Here is a 19,103-nt window from a genome sequence, read left to right on the forward strand (position 1 = left end):
TAGCTGGGTGCAGGACCAGCTGGGTGAAGCCTCAGACAGAGCAAGTGGGGACCATGCCAGCCTCCTCTCCTGGGAGTGCCTGGCGGTCTCTGTCTCTGACCACAGCGTTTCACTTGGGGTTATAATGCTTTTGGGCAAAACAGGCTGTATCCTCTGTTTCGTTAGTGTTCAATTAAAAAAAAACTTTTTAAAAATGTTTTTTCATTAATTTTTGAGAGACAGGGAGACAGCACAAGCAAGGGAGGGTCAGAGAGAGAGGGAGACACAGAACCGGAAGCAGGCTCCAGGCTCTGAGCTAGCCGTCAGCACAGAGCCGGATGTGGGGCCCAAACCCAAGAACTTCGAGATCATAACTTGAGCCGAAGCTGGATGCTCAACCGACTGAGCCACCCAGGCACCCCAGTTAGCATTCAAATTTTTTAAAATTAAAAAAAAAAAAACATAATAATTTTGAGAGAGTGCAAGCAGGGGAGGGACTGAGAGAGGGGAACAGAGGATCTGAAGCGGGCTCTGCGCTGACAGCAGTGAGCCTGTTGTAGGGCTTGAACTCATAACCTGGGCCAAAGTTGGATGCTCAACCACCTGAGCCGCCCAGGCGCTCCCCGAGCATTCACGTTCTTTATTGCACCTTCCAGGGCCACATTTGATGCCGTTTTGAGTGGAAGAGCTCTGAGGTGTACCGGGCCCGCGGCAGGGGGAGGCGGGAGGAGGCGGGAGGAGCCCTGGCACATACTGCGGTTTCCCAGTTTCCCGTCTGTTTCAGTCCTCGCTGCTAAGCGCCCTGCTGGGGGAGCTGCCCCGGGACCGGGGGCTGGTCAGCGTGCACGGAAGAGTAGCCTACGTTTCCCAGCAGCCCTGGGTGTTCTCAGGAACCGTGAGGAGTAACATTTTATTCGGGAAGAAGTATGAAAAGGAACAATATGAGAAAGTCATAAAGGCTTGTGCTTTGAGAAAGGTAAGTAAGGACTTTGGACTTACACGTACTTGAATTTCAAATATAACAGTGTTGGTGGAAATGACAAGGTTGAGTTTTTTTTTTTTTTTTAATTTGGAAAGCTCGTTGGACATTTTTTAATGCTTCAAGCTGGTCCTGTGGGCAGATGCCCCACACGTAATGGCACCCAGGCGCTGCTGTTTCGGTCCTGATACGATGAGGACCACAGGATGCTGCTTGTTTTGGGAAGTTTTACTCACTTTTCACAAAAAGCAGAGGCGTGTCATGAGCCCTCATGTACCCCTCCCCCAGCTGTAACCCTGCTCTGCCGAGGGGGTGGTGGGGGGTGGTGGGGAGGCTGCACCCCGAGTCATTCTGATGCAGAACGTAGCCCCCCCCACAGTTCATCCGCAAATGTTTCCTTTGTTATCTCTAAAAGATAAAAAGTCCTTCGAAAAGAAACCACTTTATCACCCCTGAAAAATGACCACAGTGCCTTAATATCATCCGTGTGCGGCCACGTGTGCATTTCACTAATTATCTCGGCAGGAAATCTGCTCAAACGTTGGCTTGAGTCCGACCCCACGTACGGTCCGCACCTTGCTCTTGGCTGATTCATCTCCTGGGTCCCTTTTGGTCTCTGGGTTTCTTCTCCACTTGCTTTTTCACTTGCGATTTATTATTTAAAGAAAAGGAAATGGCTTTCAAATTTCTTTTGAATACGACATCATTGTTTTTGCAGAAGATGGCAAGATGAAATGTTGAATTGTACTCGGGATTTAAATAAAACTGATGATTGAATGATAAAAACTGAACTTAATTGATAGGAGAATGTAATTTAGCACAAAGGGAAAAAACAAAGGTCCATACTGATAAATACTATGTGACTCCTTTTGGGTTATAAAAATCAGTGGATAATAGCATTAAAGGGCTCTCCCTGGGGTCTGCTTGACGCGGCTGGACACCCAGCTGTTCTTTTATACTGTGTGGAAAAGGCTGGAACAGATTTTTTTTTAAGGGTATGGAATTGAAGGCTCCCAGCCAGTGTTGAGAGGAAATAGTAATTTTGCTTGAACAATGGCTTGCACATCATAGATTTTATCAGGTGGGTAGCATTTTATGATGTGGACAAAACATAATTGCTTGTTTAATGGGCCTCTTTCTTTCCCCTGGGTCATTGTTAATGAGAGATTATGTGTTTTCAGAAATGGCATCAGGTTAGCAGCGATGAGCGAGATTTTTGTTAAATGGTGTACCCCGTGTGAGGAGAGGGAGAAGCAAGTGTAAACCCGTGGTAATGACTCCCATTTATTCAGGGTCCGTGTGCTACTCACTTTTCTGCCTGTCACGTGTGTGCATACACACACATGCACACGTGCACACGTGCACACACAAGCATATGAGGTTTTAATCTTTCACCAGTGCCCTTGACGGCACGCACCACCCTCATTTCACAGTTGCTAGAACGGAGGCCTATAGAGATGAAAGAGTTCACGTCCACATTTGCAGCTCAAGTTCAGATCTTCCATGACACCAGATTCCATGCTTCACGGGGCCCTCAGGCCTTCCAACAGAGGGAGTTTGTAAGGAAGGGGGATCTTTAAAGTTGGGAAATGGAGCTGGAGACCAGTAGTGACACCGGTGGGAGGCCAAACGCCACAAGACGCAGTGGCCCCGCCAGCCCACCCGCAAGCCCGGTGGGTGACTGTGGACAGCAGCCCCGTCCAGGAACGGGGCTGTGGATGCGTGTAGGAGAATGGGGACGCTCCCGCAGTTAGAACCCAGAGCTGGGTTCGAGGATGCCAGGCTAGAGCAGACAGCCGGCATGTGCCCAGAGGAGCAGCAGTCACTCAGAGCACGGTGGAGGCGCTCCTCAGGCAGACAGCCTCACGGAGCCCTTGGGGACGCAGCGTGTGATACCGCGAGGGTGAGGCTCAACGCGATGACCGCCAGGAGCGCACGGCCAGAGAGGCCACCGTGTGGGCCCTGTCCCGTCACGTCGTGCACGCCTGAAGGTTACACCCCCACCTGGGTTTCAGGAGCTGGGGTTTTCCTTCTCATATTTACTCCACTCTGCCCTCGCAGTTCATAACCTACTAGGGAACCTTGTTCAACGTAACGACCTTTTGTTTTATTTATTTTTATTTATTTATTTGAGAGAGAATGCACACGCGTGTAAGTTATTGAAGGACAGAGAGAGAGAGGGAGGGAGGGAGGGAGGGAGAGGGAGAGGGAGAAAGGGAGAGGGAAAGAGGAGCGAGGCTCATCCGGGCTCCAGCTCACCCAAAGCAGAGTGTGTGCTCACCCGATGTGAGGCTCGAACTTGGGAACCGTGAGATCATGACCTGAGCTGAAGTCAGGTGTTTAACTGATTGAGCCACCCACGTGTCCAACGCAACTACCCTTTACGTGACTTCCATAGGGGTGGCTGTGAGTGTCTAGGAAGAAGCATTTTTAAGAGTAATAGAAAAGTACTGACATTCTGTATGGCCCAGAACATTCAGACAGATACGTGTGTGCCCATATCAGGAACAGCATTTTCACAAAAGACAGGAAAGAAAAGTTTTTGCCTTAACTTGCCTCTGAACACTGAGCCAATTGCAAATGGTATATTTGACTCTTGGCCCCTAACCTGAGAAATTCTTTTCTGTTAGCACCCAGGCTGGGAGAGCAGTCCTGAAAAGAGGGGAACTGAACTTATTTTTATCCCAAATAGATGTCCCTTATTAAATAGTGAATAAATTATGTGTATGTGATTTTAATGGGAAAAAATTGGGTAATTGAGGAAGTTGGGGCGTGGGGTACGCAGTAAACAGAATGAAGACATTTCTTCTTTACCTTCTTCAAGTTCAACTCCCGAGGCCCAGAGCAGACTCCCAAGAGCCAGGCCAGTGTTCGGCTGTTTTTTTTTTCCCACGACCTTGCATTTCTGGTGATAGCTCTGCCCTGCCTTTCCCCCCCCCCCCCCCCAACGTTCGAACATCTCTGGAGAAAAGCACGTGTTGGGACAGTGGCTGCCGTTCAGCGTTTTCCCCCAGGCACTGAGGCCTTTGCCACAGCCGTGTGGGCTGCACTCTGGGGCACGCGGAGCCTGGCGGGAAGGGGCCCTTCGGGCCCGGCTGCGCCTCGGCTCTTGCGTTCGTGGCTCCATGTTGATACATGCGGCTCTTCTGCATGGCATGGGGATGTGGCGTCAGGGCCCCTGTGCTCATTCCCCCCTGGACAGAGATGGAGATGTGTCGAAGGGTGGAGTCCTGGTCACCTCAGATACCTGTTAGCTGTCTGAGCTTCTCCTGTGAAGTGAGCACAGTGAGTTGGAAGATTCCAAGAGGTTTCCTGCAGTTCTTAAAGGCCATCTGTGATGCTGTGTGTGGGTCCAGGCTTTACGAAACCACAGAGCTGCCCGATGAGTTGCAAGAGCTTTTGCTTATATCCTCTTGGAGCCCATGTGCCCACAGATGGGCGTGAGGTGGCTACAGAGGGCTGCAGAGCCCTGGAATTATGTTGCCTGTAGATACAGAAAGACCTTGACCTTGGCCTTGGGAGAGACAATCTTTTTTAATTTATTTTTTATTTTTTTAATGTTTTTAATTTATTTTCGAGAGACAGAGAGAGACAGCGTGAGCAGGGGAGGGTCAGAGAGAGAGGGAGATACAGAATCTGAGGCAGGCTCCAGGCTCTGAGCTGTTAGCCCAGAGCCTGATGCAGGGCTCGAACCCACGAACTGTGAGATCATGACCTGAGCCGAAGTCGAATGCTTAACCAACTGAGCCACCCAGGTGCCCCTGAGAGACGGTCTTGAGACTTAACTTGGGGTGTTAGTCTGTTTCCTCATTAAACGGTGGGCGTTTGGGACTTTTGTCAAGAGTAAGGGCAGTACTGTAAAATGCAGACATGCCAGGGTTTTGGTAAATAGTTGCTATTGTTACTAGTATAGACTTTTTCTCTAAGTTCAAATACATGTATAAATATAATAAAGATCCCCATGACTCCTGGAGGGAAAACAAAAGGGAGCAACATTTCTCACCTTACATGTATCTTCCTAACAGCTAGATGTGTTACACTAGATCTAATTGAAGTTAACGTAGGCGGTTGAGCAGGTAACATTTCTGAAATAAAATAGGAGGATATGAAGTAATCACATTTAGCAACATCCACTTAGGCTGAGGACATATTCAGAGTGACACTGTAGCAAATGGCAGAATACAGTTTAGGGAACAGCTGGTTAAGTCCAAGACGGTTGTGGATTGAATCTTAGTCTATCTACCAGCTGCGCACAGTTCCTTCGTCTGTGAAATGGAGATGATCCACCTCATGAGGTGTTTTTTAGGATGAAATGCAGTAATGTCTTAAAGCACCTGATTGTCAGAGACATATATAACACACATTCTATAAATATTAGAATAGTGCTGAAAAGATACTGGCCCTTAATTATAAGAGCTGCCAGTCTGGGGTTGAATCACCTTCATAAAATATGATGTTAGAAGGTATTTGAGTGTATCATTCCTGTTATTTCAGTTGATATTTGTTACAGGTGCCCTAACATAGTCTCTTACATAAACCACCAATAAAATACCGTTCCAACAGAAGAAGCAACGAATCACGTGACATTTATGTGGCTATTATCTTTTACCCCTGGAAGACTTTTTAGCATTTTTTTAAGGTGATACATATTTGAAGGTATGGTATTGATAAATTCAAGTTTAATATTTTCTCACAGAGATCACTCAAATTTATAAGTCCCTCTGGGGTGCTCACAGGCTTACAGTTTCCTCTCCTGTTTCCTACATTGCTGCCAGCTTGGACATTTTCTTTTCCGATGACCTTGACGGGTGTAGAATAATTATTGTTCTATCTTTAGTTTTTCATCTCTCACTTGGGATAACTTTTACTCACCTATGACATAGGAAATAAATGAGTACAAAAGGGAACTAAGTGGCTAATCAAAATAGGGAGACTAAGTTCATCGCTGCTTTTGTGTGTATAGCCATAGAAGTCTTCAAGTCTTGGTTTTGATATTTTAAGCACACTTTTTATTTTAAATACATTTAAAAATGTTTGTTTTTGAAGAGAGAGAGAGAGAGAGCGAGCGAGAGCGAGCACAAAGAGGGAAGAGACAGAGAGAGAGGGAGATAGTCCAAAGGAGGCTTAGAGCTGTCAGCACAGATCCCGACATGGGGCTCAAACTCATGAACGGTGAGATCATGACCTGAGCCGAAATCAAACACTTAACCGACTGAGCCCCGCAGGCAAACCTTAAATATACTTTTAAAGGTACTTTTCAGTCACCACTTGGGGCTGCATGATGAGGAAGGCAGAATAAAAGGCTATAAAGAGAGATGAGTTTGGTTCAGATTCCATCCATTCCATTTAATAGTGGGCAGTCCTCAGACTGTTATGTAACCTTGGTCTCAGTTTCCCCTTCTGTGAAATGGGGCTAATACTTTGAGGCTTGTGAGGATTAGAGATAATCATTAGCAGGCATCCGGGCATCTTACCTTCTAGGGGCAGGGGAGGTAAGCTGTGCACGTGTGTACGGATTTTGAAGCAGAATAAGGTGGGCCCTTCTGAGAAATCAGGGTCTTGGGAATGTAGTAGCAAAAGGGGTGACTTCTGATTCGGGAAGGTCAGGGATGGCCGGGGAGCTGACAGGTCATGATAGGAAGGCCAACCACAGGAGAAAAGTTAGGAACCGAGGCTCGGAACTCGGCTTCTTGCCTCAGGATCCAGCCCTCCTTTGCCCCCGGGCCTCACGTCCAGCTCGCCTAAGCTATCCGAGGTCTGCTTTGTGGCATTCTCCACCATTGCCAAAGGCGCTTGGCACAGGTTTCGGGTTTGGTGGCATCAAACCAGCCTCGCTATTTCTTGGCTTTCCTCTAGTTTTGTGTGTCTGCTTTCTAGGGAAAACCATTATAGATGATAGAGTTGGTTAAATGTAACTGTGACGTAACTAACGTTAGAAGACCTTCTTCTCACCGGGAGATTGGAGGAGTTTGAAATATTATGGTCAATTCATGCTTTTCTCCTTTAACTGAGTAAGAAAATTGTGGTTCGAAAATTCTCCTGACTCAGATCTTACTTCATACTCTGAAATGTTGTCCCCACCTGCCCCCCACCCCCCTTCTGATGCCTATCCATAAATAGTTTGCAGAGTCAATAACACACTCAAAGTCCTACTATCAGGCTTGGAGAGTGTCCGTTCCATATTCCCTAACTGTGCTAAGTGAAAGGGTGGATTTTAAGTGCCTTCTCTAGAAAATAGCTGTGTTTGCTTGCCACAGCCTGGTTCTATTTTGAGAAGGAAGGCAAAGCAATATAACATCAAGGCATAAAAGACTAAGAACACTTTGCAAGGACTGTCACAGTGACGTGGAGCCCAAGTAAACAGTGTGTGTGTGGGTGGAGGGCTGGGAGCCCATCTCAAATGGTCCACTGTTTTTAATGGAAACCAAAAGCAAGCGATGGTGTTGACTTCTGAGCTCAGTGAAGAAATAATATGAAATAGTGGATTTTCATGATTGAGCAGTTGCTGCCTTTCATTCACTACAGTCCAGTTTGGCTCTGAGCATGCAGGGAATTCTGGGTGTCAGGGAACGGGTCATGAGGGAGATGCTCTCTCTCCCTTCTCCTTTTGCTGGTGTGCTTGGCATGTTGTGATTCGCACGGAATGGGGAGGTCCCACTGTTGGTTTGACCAGAAAATAGGTATCAGCCACAAGTAGCAAGTCATGATTGCTTTGTGTCCTCTTCCTACGTATAGAAGGTATTGGTCCGTGTTTTGGGCTGTCACAGCGTTCTTGAGCTTAGCCGTTCTTGGCTCTCCAGCGCATTTTGTAGAAGAGGAAAAAGAGGCTTAGGGTGATCAGTGGACTTGCTTGCCATTGATGTTCAGGCGTGCCCATTGCTTCCTTCCCGGATTTGCCAAAGTTAGAGACAAAGAGATCTTGTTCTTGTTACCCTCTTTGTTCCCCAGGTACCAGGACGTGTCCATTTATTTCTTGAATAATATTCACCTATAACTTGATAGATTGATGCCCAGATCTTCACATCAGAGCGGATTCTTCTTAGCGTTGAGTTTCATCTGGCTCGTGTGGGACAAGCATCTACTTAATTCGATGGATCAGCTTGGTGTCTCTTGAACACACTGTTACTTCCCTTTTGTTTTTCCTTTCCCGACAACTCTTCTCATTTCTTATCCAGATCTCGTCAATCACTCCATCACCGAGCCTTAAATGTGAAGACAAGGAGGGGGCGCCTGGGTGGTGCGGTCCGTTAAGTGTCCGACTTGTGATTTCAGCTCAGGTCATGGTCTCACGGTTTGTGAGACTGAGCCCTGCGGCAGGCCCTGTGATGTCAGCAATTTTAAAATGAATAAGCCTTAAAAAATGTGAAGGGGCGCCTGGGTGGTTCAGTCAGTTGAGCATCCAACTTTGGCTCAGGTCAAGATATCATGGTTCATGGGTTCAAGCCCTGTATTGGGCTCTGTGCTGACAGCGGGAAGTCTGCTTGAGATCTCTCTCTCTCTCTCTCTCTCTCTCTCTCTCTCTCTCTCTCTCTTAAAATAAATAAATTACGTAAGTGAAGATAAGGGGCAGGTGTTAACCTTTCTCTGAGGGTGGGAAGCCAAGGTCAAGATTAGCAAATTGGCTGGTTAAGGCACACTTGTTCTTTTAGGGGCTCCTGGGGGTCCAGTCCATTAAGTGTTTGACTTTGGCTCATGCCATGGTCTTGTGATTCGTAAGTTTGAGTCCCGTGTCAGGCTCTGTGCTGACAGCTTGGAGCCTGGAGCCTTCTTCAGATTCTGTATCTCCCTCTCTTTCTGCCCCTCTCCTGCTCATACTCTGTCTCTCTCAAAAATAAATAAATGTTAAAAAAAAAGACACACTTGTTCTTTGATAAAGTAAGTCCCATGGCTTTGTGCGCCATGTGTGTGCCGCCAGCTTGCACAAGTAGCCCCTGGCACAGCCTCCAGACTTGCAATGTCCAGCCGCAACCTGATGTCCTCTGACCATGTCCATGACCACGATCTTCCCCAGCACAGTAAGGGCGAGGTGGCTTTTCCCCGTTTTCACGCTGGGGGGCGACACATGCTTCTCTTCTGCCACCGCAGCCCCACCCACTCCTCCACAGGTGTTACAGCCTCAACCTTTGAAATCTGCCTGGAACCTGACCACTGCTCTCCATTTCTCCTGCGCTCCCTCTGGCTCCAGCCAGTCTTCTGTCACCTCTCTGTTCCACGGAGAGGCAAGAGGGGCTTCTCAGAAACGTAAGGCCAGGTTATATCCTCCTCTCCATTTCCCCGGGCGTGAAACCTGTCCCCTCCTTCTTACCTCCGCCCTTGCTCTCCCCATTCTTTCCTCACTCTGTCCAGCTCTGCTGGCCTCCCCGCTAGTCCTCCAACACCTTGGACACCCATCTGCCCCATGGCCTTTGCACTCACGCACTCCTGCACATGGAATGCTTTTCAGTCTGCACAGAGGCACCTCTGTCTGTGAAAGCCCCTCTGATCGGAGACCTTCCTGACCCTGCAGTAGGATGCACTTCCCCTGCCCCTCTCTGCCCTGAGCCGCCTTCCTTTTTCTTCTTAGGACTTGCACTCCTGCTAATTTTTCATATCGTCAGTCTCGCTCCATGGAAACCAAGGGACGGTCTTCCTACTACCAAATTCATTGTGCCCAGAACAATGCCAGGCATAGCATCAAGATTCAATAAAACATCTATTAAAATGGCGAAATGCATAAATATCGTGGGGGAAAGCTGCCCAATGAAAACAAAAAGCCCTGAGATTTTTGGAAAGGTTCAAGGTTACAGTTCAGGTTCTTTGAAATACCCATTGCAGTTGATCCCATACGTGTATGAAGAACCCGTGCTGAAAGCCTAGGTCGACAGGAGAACAAATTTAAATCTTTTTTTTTTTTTTTTCCCTTCTTTTGGTTGCTATGCAGGATTTGCAGCTTTTGGAGGACGGAGATCTGACCGTGATAGGCGATCGGGGAGCCACACTGAGCGGGGGGCAGAAGGCCCGGATCAACCTCGCCAGGTAATCGTGGGTCGGTTGCCCTTCTGCGAATGCTCCTTGGGCTTCCGCGCATGCTCCCTGGGGCGGCCCACCTGAAACCCCCTGTGGCTGCATGACGCCGGGGGAGGGAGGTGCTGTGGGAAGCACCGGACTCACGTTGTTACGGCGGTCTGCGCGAACGTGACCTGGGTTGTTGCCAAATGTCATCAGGACTCGGAGAAGGGACGGTGGGGGTGGGGGAGCAGAGGGGATGGGGAGCGTTCTCCCGTCCGACGTCACTTTATGTTTTCCAGAGCGGTGTATCAGGACGCGGACATCTACCTCCTGGACGACCCTCTGAGCGCCGTGGATGCGGAAGTGGGCAGGCACCTGTTTGAGCTGTGAGTGCGCCTGTGCCGGTCCTTTCTGCCTTGTAGGAACCCCGCAGGGCCTGGGGAAGCGAGCCCGGGAGAGCCGGAGGCCCCGCGCTTCTGCTCTGCCTTTCTCTTCTCTCCGCAGAAGTTCCGTTTTAGAGACATTTTTAGGGAGAAAAGGGAAGTTAGTATGGTGCTTACGGTGTCGGGGACGGGGCGGCGAGTGGAGAACATGCTCTAGGGGGTTAGGAACTAGATGGCACAGTGCCCCTTGCCACCTGCAGCTGATGAACAAGACCTCGTTGATGGAGTAAGAAGGGTGATGGGCAGTTTTCTAGATCGAAGACTGGGACTGGGTAACGTGGTACTTGGCCGCCCGGTTCTTTTCCTTCATCAGTTGTTGATGGCACGTTAGAAGTGCCGTTTGCTGCTTTGTGCTAATTATCCTGTAGGCTAGGAAATACTTGGGAAAGGCTAGAATAATTTAAGAATGACTTATTCCGTATCACTGTATGGTTTCAATCATTGAGGGTCAATTCTTAGATTCTTAAATAAAATTAATAGGTAAGGCCCCCAAATGTAGGGGTAACTTGAATTGGGAAACTAGATTATCTAGACTCTAGCTTATCTCCTGGCTCTCACTCTGTGTTTCCGGAATTGGTTTTCATTGATTGGCTCTTGCTTAGTCACGAAAGCACGATGTCTGTACAGAACCTAACGCTGGGGACTGACACTTCCTGTGGAGTGCGTCTAGACTGGGGGCTGGGAGAGTATCGGGAACTCGCTCCTGCTAAAACGGCATCCAAATCTACCCCACAGTTAACCTTACTGAGGTTCACCTTGCTAGGGTCAGCGAGCGCTTTCAAGAACCTTTCCCGAAGCCCTGATGTGTGCACTGAGGTAGATCTTCTTACAAATGATGTTGCACAAAACCTTTCCATTTACAGAGGAGGGCTTTAACGACAGAGGTGTATTTTCTCACAATCCTGGAGGCCGAAGGTCCAGACCAGGTGTCTGCCCCTCGGTTTCTCCCAAGACCTCGCTCCATGGCCGCCTTGTTGCTGTGTCCTCACATGGCCTCTCCTGTGCATACTTGTGCCCGTGTCTTTCTCCTTATGTCCCAATCTCTTCTAAGGACACAGTCAGATTGGAGAAGACCCATCATCAAGGCCTCATTTTAACCTCATTACCTCTTGAAGGTCCTGCCACCAAATTCTAAAGTTTTGAGGGGGAGGTTAGGGCATCAACACATGAATTTGGGGGAGGACACAATTCACGAACAAGTCCCAAGTAGCAAACTAAGAGATTCTCGCGGAGATAGTGCTGTGAGGCAGCTCTGGGTTCTGGAGCCGAGCAGCAGGGTCTCCGTGTCCCTTGAGTGTGGGTGCCTAACGTTCCTCCTCCAGACTGTGTAGGTACCACGAGTTCAGTTCTAGGGTGCTGACACGTTCTGGAGGTGGGTGGTGGTGACGCTTGCACAGCAGTGTGACTCTACGTGATACTGCTGAGCTCTGTGCCTAAAAGTAGTTAAAACGGTAGATCTTCTATTTATTTTACTATAATTAAAGAAAAAAAACTGCACAGCAGCACCGAATCTCAGAATGCAGAGAGCCCAGCAGCTGATACCGGACACGGCCCCCAGCTCTTTGATCCGACCTCTTTTCCTGTCCCTTCCTGATTGTCACTGGATGAATTTTTCCTTAGGGAAGTGCCTCGTGGCTTGTTACTGGGTTCGCTGACAAAGATTCCAGTCCTCCCTCAGTGGCATCAGGAGTAGCCTTGCCTCCCTGTCCCCAGTGCCCCCTGTCCTCCCAGCTCACAAATGTGTCTCCCCCTGACCTGGGGGGGGGTGTTGTGCATAAACTCTCTACTGCTACAAGACAAGTTTCCGCTGGCCATTGAGTCTGTGTCACTTGGGAGGAGGAAGAAGGCCTTCTAAGTGCCAAGTATCCGTGTGCTTATCACAGAAGCTCTCCCAAGTTCTTCTCTGAACCCAGGAGGTATTTATAAAGTCCTCTCGAACCTTTCGGGTTTAATGGCTTTGGATATACACTTGATAGGAGCAGGCTTGTTAAAATTGTTGTTTGCTAATCAGCACCACGTTCTTTGGGGAAACTTAGGGCAGGGAGCACGGATGCAATTTAGGAAATCACTCAGCAGCAGCTGGGGAATGTTCTCAACGAGCTAGAAAATTGGACGGAACAGTATACTATGAAAGATGGCGGTTGTGTCGAAGCTCAGAGATGTGAAGTGTTTTGTATTAAAGTGAATGTGTTACACTTCTCCTTGCCATTAATAGTTTACTTCAGTCATGAACATATATCCAAGGTTAGCAAGGTTTGCGAGTCTTACAATTATACACTGGAAACATTTATGTGGATTTTATGACACGTGGGAGGTTGGAGGCCCTCCGGGGAACGGAAGTGCATGTGACCTGTTTGAGGAGGGGATCCTGGCCTATTTTAGAGAGAGCCCCATAACCCCAGACCCTCACTTCCGGCATCATCAGTTCGAGTCTGTCCTAACTGGATCTCCCACACTCCCGCCTCCCTGGTTCGCCTTTGCCGCCTCCGGTCCCCATGGACCCCTGCACGCTCAGGGCGCACCTCCGCATCCTCCAGTGGCCAAGAAAATTCTTTGTGGTCTGACTCATCCCGCGTTCCAGCACTTTCTCACAGACTCCCTACTTCAGCCGCGCCGGCCTTCGTGCGGTGCCCTGAACCAGCTGTACCCCTTCTTCCTGCCTGCCTGTCAGTACAGATCCCGTGCCTTCTGTCTGCGAGCCAGGGGGCCAGCATGCCAGGACACCTTTCCCTCCCGTTCCTCTGAGGGGCGGCCTGTCCCCTGCGTCTTCCCACAGCCCTCAGTGGGCTGCACCTGAGCGCTGAGCAGTCCCCCTGCCCCTGACTCAACTGTGAACCCCCCAAGGCACCTTTACGTGGCTGTTTCTCTTCCGGAGCCGCTGCACCTGTGTACCTTCTGGGTGAACGTTTCCCCTGGATATTTTCGTGGCCTGTGTGTCCCCTGCATTCATGATTGCAGCCCTCTCCTTGCTTTTTCCTCATAACGTACATCATGAGCCCGGAGTACATTTTCTGCGTTTATTTAACTGCCTCCCTCTCCACAATTCTGTCCTTGACCTGTGTATGTGTCCTTGGCACTTGAAGTGCCTGGTACTCAACAAAGTCCCGTCGATTGATGAATGAAGTAGCGACGGTCTTACCTGTATCCCCTCTACCAAAGGACCTGTCCCCTCTTAACACAGGATAAAGGCAAACTAACTTGGTACTGAAGCCTTAATTTCTTTTTTTTTTTTTTTTAATGGCATGACTTGGAAATTTTTACTGGTAAAAGTTTGGCAAATAGAGTATTTTCCTAGAGATTTTGATTAAAAAGCATAATTTAGAAAAATTTAAAGCCACCACCTGGTAATATTGTAATTATTTATATTCCCTCACGTGTGGTGGAATGTTAGAAGAAAACATTTTCATAGTTTTGCCGGGTGCATCTTGGACGCAGCAGCCCATCAGATTGTTTACGTCCATCTTCAGGGATTGCCGGCAGGGAATTTTGATTTAAGGAGAAACAGGTCCATTAAATGCTTTGGTGCTAAGCCTGAGGAGGGGTTTACTTGGTCAGGAAGCTTAGGAATGAAAGGCGCACCAAGACCTTTCAAAAGGGAAGCGTTAGTCCTTCTGGACGTAAAGAATGGAAAAATAATCTATACTCCTACGTCCTGGGGTCTTGCTTCTGCTTAACTGACTGAGCCACCCAGGCACCCTGGGGTCTTGCTTCTGATCTCAGGTCCAGAGTCAGAAGTGTCTCCTGAGCACTTTTCCTTTTTTTTTTTTCTTTTTTTTTTTCTTTTAAAGTATTTTTTTTAATGTTTTATTTATTTTTGATACAGAGAGAGAGCATGAGAGGGGAAGGGGCAGAAAGAGAAGGAGACACAGAACTGGAGGCAGGCTCCAGGCTCTGAGCTAGCTGTCAGCACAGAGCCTGACGCGGGGCTCGAACCCATGAACGTGAGATCTGACCTGAGCCGAAGTCGGAGGCTTAACTGACTGAGCCACCCAGGTGCCCCTCCTGAGCACTTTTCTGTCCGAGTCCAAACCAAAGGGCCACTTGTGGGTTAGGGAAGGTGGAGAACGGACTGGACATCGACTGGATTAGTGTTCTCAGGACACGCCTAGGGGTTTTCATCGGTTTTATTTTGAGATGACGCAACGGAGGTCAGAGAGTGGTCTGTTAGCTCATCTGACATCGTCAGGTAGTAAGAGGGCTTTGAGCTGCAGTCTGCGCGCCTGCAGACCTCTTGGTCTCGCCCATCTCTGCAGGCTGAGTTGGGGCCTATGTTCCCGAGATTTGCTGTGCAAGGAGCTCAGTCCCCCAGAGGATAGGCCTCGGTCCTGCCTCTGGCCAGACGGCGCCATCCCAGGCCCCTCGCTGACCTGGACGGGGTGCCGGCCATGGTGGGGTGCAGGCTGCAGTGGAGTTCATAGAGGTCTGCATTTTTTTTTAAATGTTTTATTAATTTTTGATACAGGAGAGACAGAGCATGAGAGGGGGAGGGTCAGAGAGAGAAGGAGACACAGAACCAGAAGCAGGCTCCAGGCTCTGAGCTAGCCGTCAGCACAGAGCCTGACGCGGGGCTCGAACCCACGAACGTGAGATCTGACCTGAGCCGCAGTTGGAGGCTTAACCGACTGAGCCACCCAGGCGCCCCTAGGGGTCTGCATTTGAAACGAGGAGCAGTTTGAGGGGTTACAGTAAAATACCCACTAGAGTGTTGAGGGCGGCTCTTGGCCGAGAGGCCTGGCGTGTCCTTTGAGCCGTTGAACGATTTCCACTATGATGTGGGCCACTTGGATTCTCTTCTTTCATATTCACGTTCGGAAGGTTTTCAGTCCTACTGAAAGATGGATTGCACCCTGGGTGGGGCGGTGGGGATCCTGGAGACACTAATCGGGCCGCGCCAGCCCTGGTCTTCCGTCGTATTTGGGAGGAAGTGTCTAGAAAATGCACTTGGGTGAAGGCTACTGAGAATTTAAGATTTTTGGGGGTTAATATTACATTCTAAATCAATTACCTAGCAAACTAAGAAAAAAATATACATTTTTTTCTGACTTCAATTCCTCCTTCTCCCAGTTCTACCCAGGGGTGAAATATTGTCATTTGGTCAGGTTTTGGAATCTCACTATTGCTCGATTGTTTTTCATCATGAAATATATAAACAGTTGTTAAGCTGAGTTTCAGTGGGGACAAAAAACATCGGCTCTTGGCGTCTCCTTCACTGGACTGCTTTTTGGAATTTCTAAGCAGAGCTAGACTCAAGTTGGTCAATCATCTTGAGGACCTGGTGGGGTTCCTTTTGATTGACATTTGCATTTGATTTGTATTTGTATTTCTGTTGGTATTTAAACTACAGATCTTTGACTACTGTGTTGTCTTTGGAGCACCCCCATTAACATGGCATTTGCATACTGTACCTTGTACGTTTACAGGTGCATCTGTCAGACGCTGCACGAGAAGGTCACCATCTTAGTGACTCATCAGTTGCAGTACCTAAAAGCTGCAAGTCAGATTCTGATATTGAAAGACGTAAGTAATTTCTAGATGTCTGTGGAACTTGCTAGCACGCAGGTGTGTTGAGGGTGAGACCTCCCAGCAGGTCACTTCTCGAGTTTGTGCCAAACTCCCTCTCCTTCCTCCCAGAGCTGGCATTCCTGCCTTTCAGGTTGAATCCAAAGACATACAGGAGTGGAATTGTTCTGTTCTAGGCCGTATTACCCTAAAGTATATAAAATTGCTAACTCAGGAGTTCTAAATTATACCTGTTCTAGTAAAGTTGCTTGGGATAGTGATGCTGTTTTATTTAGAACTCTTGTTTTCTTCTTCCACAATGTAAATCAAAGTGTGTTACTTGGAAATTAGAGAGATTGAGATATGTTTGTGTCTATTTATCTTCTGCGGTTTAGCCAGAGAGCATCTTCCATTAGTGACAGAAGCCTGGTTGGGAAGCTGAGCGACGCTGGTGGAGACGCACGCTCCTGGGTATAGCCAGGTGCTAGTCTCCTGGCAAGGGCTCTGGGTGTGCCCAGTACATGTGAGAGTCTGGGCAGCCATAAGTAAGACAAGTGCTTGCCACCATGGGGCTTCTGTTCTTATGGGGATAGATGTAATGAAGGAGTTGGTGGGGGGTGGCTGATACCATGACTGCCTCCCCAGGGGGCTGGTGCCTCAAGGGACCCGAGTGGCATGAAAGTGCCGGCCGTGCACTCACTTGGGGGACAGGAGAGGGAGGCAGGGGGTCCAGCGACGGGGTCCTAAGGAAGGAATTGACCTGGTGTGTTGGAAGTATGTCTGGGAGGCAAGAATGTCTGTCTGAGGCAGAGTAAGCAGGGGAGTGTGAGGGAGACGGGCTCAGAGCAGTGGGCGGCTGGCCTGGAAGTGGGTCGGAAGCCATTGGACAGATCAGAGCAGAGGAGCCATGTGGTCCAGTCATGGTTTTAAAAGATTCCTCTAGGGGCGCCTGGGTGGCTCAGTCAGTTAAGCGTCCAACTTCAGCTCAGGTCATGACCTCACAGTTCATGAGTTCAAGCCCTGCGTCAGGCTCTGTGCTGACTGCTCTGAGCCTGGAACCTGCTTCAGATTCTGTGTCTCCCCTGCCCACCTCCACTTGTGCTCTGTTTCTCTCTGTCTCTCAGAAATGAATAAACATCAAAAAAATTTTTAAAGCTCTCTCTTGATGTTTGCTGGAGGAGCAGCAGCAGCAGCAGGCAGAAGTCTCCGTAGAGTTCAGAAGTCAGAGTCACGGGTTCAGACTAGTCTATCAGTTTCTAGAGCTCCCGTAACAGCACCACACACTGCGTGGCTTAAACCGCAGAAGCCTGTCGTCTTCACCCTTCTGAAGTCTACTCTTCTAACCAGCGTGCTGGCAGCGCCATGCGCTCGTGAAGGCTCTTGGGGGGACCCTTCATCACCTGTGCCAGCCACTGCGTTAGGCAGCTGCCCTTGGCGCTCTCGGTGTGCTGCTGGAGCACCTTGCTCTCTGCCCTTCCGTCACGTGGTGTCACGTGGTGTTCGCCGCGTCTGAGTCTGTCCTCTTAGAAGGACGTCAGTCATGTTGGATTTGGGGCCCACCCTACTCCAGCATGACTCCGCTTGATCACATCTACAAAGATCCTATTTCAAAATTAGGTCACATTCATAGGTATCGTGTTTGGGCCTTGAATGGATCTTTCTGGGGGAGCCACCATTCAACCCCCAAGAGGTAGCATGGGTCGGAGGTGGAGGTTAGTGAGAATTTTCCAGGCTTAGTGGTTGTCTGATGTTTCGCTCCTTGGCCTCTTTACCTCTGATCACCTCGGTCATGAACCCTGGTCTGCTCCAGCCGGCCCTTGCTCAGATCCTCATGGCATCAAATGAAGTTCTGTGCTAAGAAAGATGGGGAGAGTGCAGTGCATCTTCTCTTGGGAAGCAGTTCTGTGTGTTGATTCTTTTGCGGTCCTCTGGGAATTCCCCAAACTTGAGAACAGTTAGTTTCCGGCCCAGAGGGGTGACGGGAGTCTGGTAAAACCCCAGTGTTGGAGGGTTATGAATCTGGAACCAACATCCTAGTTAGCCAGTCTCTGAATGGTTCGGGGTCCCCTTACTGCCTTTTTTCTGAGGACCTTACTCCCACCTTTCGTGCTGTCAGAGCAAACCGGTTGTCCAGCAGTGATCTCCCCTGGGCGCGTGGGATCCGACCTTACTGCTCATCCGGTGCCTCACTAGCGGATGAGGGCATGGCCGCTTCTCAGCCCCTCGGCGTGGTTCGCGCCGGACCGCTGAGTGAAGCTGTGTTGAACTTGCAGTCGGGAACCTCCCGAGTTGATGGCTCGGTTTTGTACTAAAGAGCCTCTGTCCAGGGCGGCTCCCCACAGGTCTTGTCCCAGTGCAGCCTGTGATAACATGGCCGGAGACGCGATGCGTCCCTCCTGCCCACGCCCACGTGCTTACGCCCACGTTTGTGTCAGACTCCGCGCATCCCCGGAATGGCCTCCCCAGCTTGACCTCATTCTTGTAAGCCTTGCTTGTGACATGACCCTTAGCTCGGTTTCCAGGTTGTCTGAAAAGACTGTACTGATCTATACTTTCTGCTACTTTATTTTTTTTTTAAACTTTAAAAAAAAATATTCAAGTTAGTTAGCCTACAGTGTAGTCTTGGCTGGGAGTAGAACCCAGTGACTCATCCCTTACATATGACACCCAGTGCTCATGCCAACAAGTGCCCTCCTTAATGCCCCATCACCCATTTACCACCCCCCCCCACCCCACTCCAGCAACCCTCAGTTTGTTCCTTGTGTTTAGGAGTCTCTAATGGTTTGTGTCCCTCTCTCATCTTACTTTTCCTTCCCTTTCTTTGTGTTCATCTGTTGAGTTTCTCAAATTCCACATTATTGCAAATGGCAAGATTTCATTCTTTTTCATCACTGAGTAGTAGTCTATTGTGTCTGTGTGTGTGTGTGTGTGCGCGCGCGCACGCGTGCGTGCAGGTATGTATGTGTATGTATGTATATATACATGCACACACACACACACACACACACACACACACAGTACCCAATGGGGGGAGCGGCGCCTGGGTGCTCAGTCAGTTAAGTGTCCGACTTCGGATCAGGTCATGATCTCATGGTTTGTGGGTTCGAGCCCCGCATCGGGCTCTGTGCTGACAGCTCAGAGCCTGGAACCTGTCTTCAGATTCTGTGTCTCCCTCTCTCTGACCCTCCCCTGCTCACACTGTCTCTCTCTGTCTC

General features: G+C 49.2%; 1 protein-coding gene across 1 annotated transcript in view; it reads left to right on the forward strand.

The window, feature by feature from the left end:
* The window catches only part of ABCC4 (ATP binding cassette subfamily C member 4), a 204,316-nt gene that overhangs the window by 52,798 nt on the left and 132,415 nt on the right, over nt 1-19,103 (forward strand). The window contains exons 11-14 of the mRNA XM_029938444.1: nt 764-955; nt 9,879-9,973; nt 10,246-10,332; nt 15,810-15,906. Coding sequence (XP_029794304.1) covers nt 764-955; nt 9,879-9,973; nt 10,246-10,332; nt 15,810-15,906 — 471 coding nt within the window. The remainder of the gene's footprint in view (nt 1-763; nt 956-9,878; nt 9,974-10,245; nt 10,333-15,809; nt 15,907-19,103) is intronic.

This window comes from Suricata suricatta, chromosome 4 (genome assembly GCF_006229205.1).
Source record: "Suricata suricatta isolate VVHF042 chromosome 4, meerkat_22Aug2017_6uvM2_HiC, whole genome shotgun sequence".
Lineage (NCBI taxonomy): Eukaryota > Metazoa > Chordata > Mammalia > Carnivora > Herpestidae > Suricata > Suricata suricatta.